Source organism: Penaeus vannamei, chromosome 9 (genome assembly GCF_042767895.1).
Source record: "Penaeus vannamei isolate JL-2024 chromosome 9, ASM4276789v1, whole genome shotgun sequence".
NCBI classification, from domain to species: domain Eukaryota; kingdom Metazoa; phylum Arthropoda; class Malacostraca; order Decapoda; family Penaeidae; genus Penaeus; species Penaeus vannamei.
Window position 1 is genome coordinate 42523180 of NC_091557.1, and position 5000 is coordinate 42528179.

Consider the following 5000-nt stretch of genomic DNA (forward strand, 5'->3'; position numbering starts at 1 on the left):
ACTGGTATGTCACTTTCACTAATACCCAGATTCATATCTGCACAGGAATATTCTGAGGACAGCAACAGCGAGCCAGATGTCGACCTTGAAAACCAGTACTACAATAGCAAAGCACTGAAGGAAGATGACCCAAGGGCAGCCCTCACCTCTTTCCAGCGCGTCCTGGACCTGGAAGCGGGCGACAAGGGGGAGTGGGGCTTCAAGGCACTCAAGCAGATGATCAAGATTAACTTCAGACTGGTATGATTGGTAGAGTTTGATTGTAGGTTTATAGAATAGATTAATAGATTCTACTGTCTTTATCTTTTTTTTTTTTTTTTGGCTTCTGTTTGTATGTTTCTGTGTGTATTTATGTACATGTCTGGCTGTTTTTTTTTCTTGTTATTGTTGTTGTTGTTATTATTATTATTATTATTATTATTATTATTATTATTATTATTATTATTATTATTATTATTATTATTATTATTATTATTATTATTATTATTACTACTACTAATACTACTACTACTACTACTACTACTATTATTATGAACCCACTTGCAATGGGTGTCACACATATGTGACACCCAGAAAAATAAATATTGCCGTTTGGGCATGGGCTCTGATTTTGTCACCCGTGGTGGACAGCGTGTGGGCCGGTTCCTGGACTGGCCCACATGCTGATTTTGATACCGCCCGGAAACCGTGATTATAGGCTTCCAGATGGACCATTGCTAGTGGGTTAATATTATTATTATTGATGATCTTCCATTTTGTTATTGTGCTATTTGCATGTGTTGTGTCCCTATGTGTGAATTGTTATTTGTATATTATATACTGTGCATATATGCAGCTTGTTCAGATGTGTATATGGAACAGAAAGAGAGTTTATACTTTGCTTTTTAATTTTATTCAAGATTCATCTTTTTTGCTTTTTCTAGGGCAACTACGAGGAGATGATGACACGTTACAAGCAGCTTTTAACTTACATTAAATCTGCTGTTACTCGCAACTACAGTGAAAAGTCCATCAACTCTATCCTAGATTATATATCAACATCAAAAAATGTAAGACCAGTATATGTTTTGACAATATTTTATGGAAATATGTGATATAGGAAAGCCTTTGAATATGAATGTGAAATATATATATCTGTATGTATGTATAAATGTATCTATAAATCTATGCATATATGTTTGTGTATATGTATATGTGCATATGTATTTACAAATATATATATATATATATATATATATATATATATATATATATATATATATATATATATATATATATATATATATATATATAATTATATACGTAGATGATGTATCTCTTTTTTATCTCTCAGATGGAATTATTGCAAGATTTCTATGAAACAACCCTAGAAGCCTTGAAAGATGCCAAAAATGATCGCTTGTGGTTTAAAACAAATACAAAATTGGGGAAGCTCTACTTCGACCGGGAAGACTACACTCGGTTGTCAAAGATCTTGAAGCAGCTTCACCAGTCTTGCCAGGTGAGCCATTTTGAAGTTCGACTAAGGGAATATTGTTTCTACTGGAACGAGTTATTAGTTCCATAGATATGATTTTACTTCTGTTGGAAATAAGCGTCATTCCTATTGTTCAATATTTTTTTCTAGCTTTAAATTTCTGTTCTTTGATGAGAAATATTTCATCCTGATATCAGACAGATGAGGGTGAGGATGACCTGAAGAAGGGGACACAGCTCTTGGAGATTTATGCTTTAGAGATCCAGATGTATACTGCTCAAAAGAATAACAAGAAGCTGAAGGTGAGAACATTTTCAAAAGGCTAGCAAAAGACGATTAGTAGTCTCTCTTGTCGGATACAGAAGGTGAACAGTTGATATACACTTTTTTTCTTTTTTTTTTAGGGCTATTTTATGATTGCCTCTCTTCCTTATTTTTAGGCTTTGTACGAGCAGTCGCTTCACATTAAATCAGCAATTCCCCATCCACTTATTATGGGAGTGATAAGAGGTAAAAAGATTCTCCAGTTACTTGAACTATTCTGTATTCTTGATGTGAAATAATGTATAGATTTAAAAGACGCTTCTGTACTTTACATTTAATGCCCTTTTGACAGAGGGAAAACTTTGTAGGAGTCCTCCAATATTGTGTATTGCATAAGTAGCCTACATTAAATGAAATTATCTAATTTAACCACTTTTACTTCAGAATGTGGCGGAAAAATGCATCTGCGTGAGGGAGAATTTGAAAAGGCCCACACAGACTTTTTTGAAGCATTTAAAAACTATGATGAATCTGGTAGCCCAAGAAGAACAACCTGTCTTAAGTACCTTGTTTTGGCAAACATGTAAGTAGGACAAAAACATTTTTAATTTTAGGTATTTTGGTACAAGAAATTTAGGAAGGGATATATAATTTCAATGAGGGTTAAGTTAATCATCACTACCATTTACTTTATACTGAAAGTTCTTTTCTTCCCCTCCCTCCCTACTAATTATGGTTTTCTTGTAAGTCCACAAAAGTTCTTAGCAAGTTTATGGGAGGAGGAATTTTTCAACATAATAGAGTAAAAATGACATACAAAAAGCTTTGCATTTTCTTTGCAGAACATTATACATTACAGTTACCCTTTATATAAAACTCATACCTTTAAATACCATTGTTTCAGGTTAATGAAATCAGGTATTAACCCCTTTGATTCCCAAGAAGCAAAGCCTTACAAGAATGACCCCGAGATTTTAGCAATGACCAACTTGGTGGCAGCGTACCAAAATGACGATATCAATGAATTTGAGACAATCCTAAAGCAAAACCGAACCAATATCATGGATGATCCTTTTATCCGGGAACACATTGAAGGTAAGTTAGGGTTGATAATTTCTTTTTAAAATACGGACTTTGAAATGACTAGACTTCTTTATACATGTTATCAATATTGTTAGTGTTCTTGTCTTTGTGTTCTTTGGGTGCAATTTAAATTTTTTCCACACATTTTCTACCTTCAGATCTGCTGAGAAACATCCGAACCCAAGTGCTCATAAAACTTATTAAGCCATACACAAGAATTCATATACCTTTTATCTCTAATGAACTCAACATAGATGCAACAGATGTGGAAGCTCTCTTAGTGCAGTGTATATTGGACAAGTAAGTAAATCACTTTTCTTTGACTCTTTTTATGTTGTTTTCATCATTGAAAAACTATAGGGATCTATAACAAATTATCCCAAACCATAAATTGGTCACATTGTGATTATTGATACAGGCATACATCTTTAAAAAAATTATCCATGCTGTCTTATATCAGAAATAACTTAATGGGAGTGTAGAAGAGGTCTCCATGCCACTCTATTTCCATTTGCAAGACTTTTTCTTCAAATAATGTAAAAAAGGTCTTCTTTACATGAATATTTTCCAAAATTTCTGTACATTTCATGATGCTAGTGTTTTGATGGATGCAGTGTCATTTTGCATCAAAAGATATCACTTTAAATGTGTATGGGTATGTAAATACATGCTAGATGGATAGGTAGATGTATTTATTTATTATGATTATGGTAAATTTCTATTAACCCCAAGCCGCCAGGCATAGCAAGCCATTGTCCATTGTGTGTGTTGAATTTAGTAATTGTTTTTACATATAGATGGCTCCACAAGTACTAAGTCATCAATGAGCCAATTACGCAAACTACCTGTCTCACCTGTTTACCCTTTTCCTTGAATTTTGATATTTTATAATATTGTTATTGCTGTTAGTAATGTCAGTAACAATATAGTAATCATAATGTTTATAACGAAAATAACAGTGTCATTATTGGTAGCATTACTAAAAAATGGCATTTTCCCGCTTTTTCAAGGAAAAGGGAGGTCGCAAGATGTACTAATTGACTCCTTTATGGCTAAGCATTGGCAGAGCCATCTATGTGCAGAAACATATAACCAAGCATTGCCAAAGGTAATGCAACATTTTCCCACTGACACTGGATTAATACATTTTTTTTTTCTTTCTTTTTCAGCACCATTGATGGACGTATAGACCAGGTGAACCAGGTGTTGGAACTGACTCGAGGAGCGGAGGGTGCTGCTCGCTACACAGCCCTTGACCGGTGGACAAACCAACTCCAGTATCTGCAGTTTGTTATTGTAACCAAAATGAACTAAGTTAAATAAAACTGTACCACTGTGGAAAGCAGAGGTCGCAAAAAAACTAGTTTACTCTGAAGGATAAGGATGCCCGTGGAAGAGATTTAGTTCTCAGTCTAGAAAGTATGTACAAATATGTATGAAATGAGAGAATCTGTTCAGAGAATGTTCATATATGAACTAATCAAAGAAATGGTAAAAAGAAAATGAATGAGAACTTGCACATAAAGACAGAGGATATTTGGAACTGGAAAGTTCATTAATGATTGCCTGAAAATGTTTGTCCAACCACATAAGACTTTGGATCATGGGGTTTCCTTCAATTTTGCAAATTGTTCATATAACAGTTTTGAGTTTTAACACTACATACACTTTGCTGATTTTACCCTTGCCAGGCAAATGGAGATACACAGTTCCTCTCTTTAGATTAAAGAAAAACCGAAAGATGTTATGTACCATATGACATTTTCTAATAAAAAGCAAAGAATTAGAAAAGGTACTGTAAAAGTTCATGATCATCTTTTAGTGTTGCCTCTCGTGTAAATAGATTTACAAATTCAGTACTCTTTGAGTTTCATGATTTATTTGCTAAATAAAAATCTTAGGCTGTTTCTGATATTTTGTACATATTTTTTTGTTATATATGAAGACCAAATTTCCTCAAAAATGCAAAATGTTTGAAAAGCTATATTCACAGAGAGCAATATATACCTTTTTACCTGTATTTTCTTTGAGTTTTGAATTACACTAAAAATGTTAACTATCTGTTTTTATCCTATTATCAAAGAGTAAAGCTTGCTACTACCTTTCCAAAGTAATTTTTTATTTTAAACATCATGTTTCCACACCTGCCAAGGTTGGATGAAATTCCCATCCATTA

At 33.4% G+C, this 5000-nt stretch overlaps 1 protein-coding gene across 1 annotated transcript in view; it reads left to right on the top strand.

Annotated features, from left to right (window-relative positions):
- The window catches only part of alien (COP9 signalosome complex subunit 2 alien), a 7875-nt gene extending 2995 nt beyond the window's left edge, over positions 1-4880 (top strand). Inside the window, exons 2-10 of the mRNA XM_027361423.2 lie at positions 46-240; positions 924-1049; positions 1334-1501; positions 1675-1779; positions 1918-1987; positions 2186-2324; positions 2646-2836; positions 2983-3124; positions 3994-4880. Of these exons, the coding sequence (XP_027217224.1) occupies positions 46-240; positions 924-1049; positions 1334-1501; positions 1675-1779; positions 1918-1987; positions 2186-2324; positions 2646-2836; positions 2983-3124; positions 3994-4138 (1281 nt within the window). The 3' untranslated portion in view covers positions 4139-4880. The remainder of the gene's footprint in view (positions 1-45; positions 241-923; positions 1050-1333; positions 1502-1674; positions 1780-1917; positions 1988-2185; positions 2325-2645; positions 2837-2982; positions 3125-3993) is intronic.
- Positions 4881-5000: the final 120 nt, after the last annotated feature.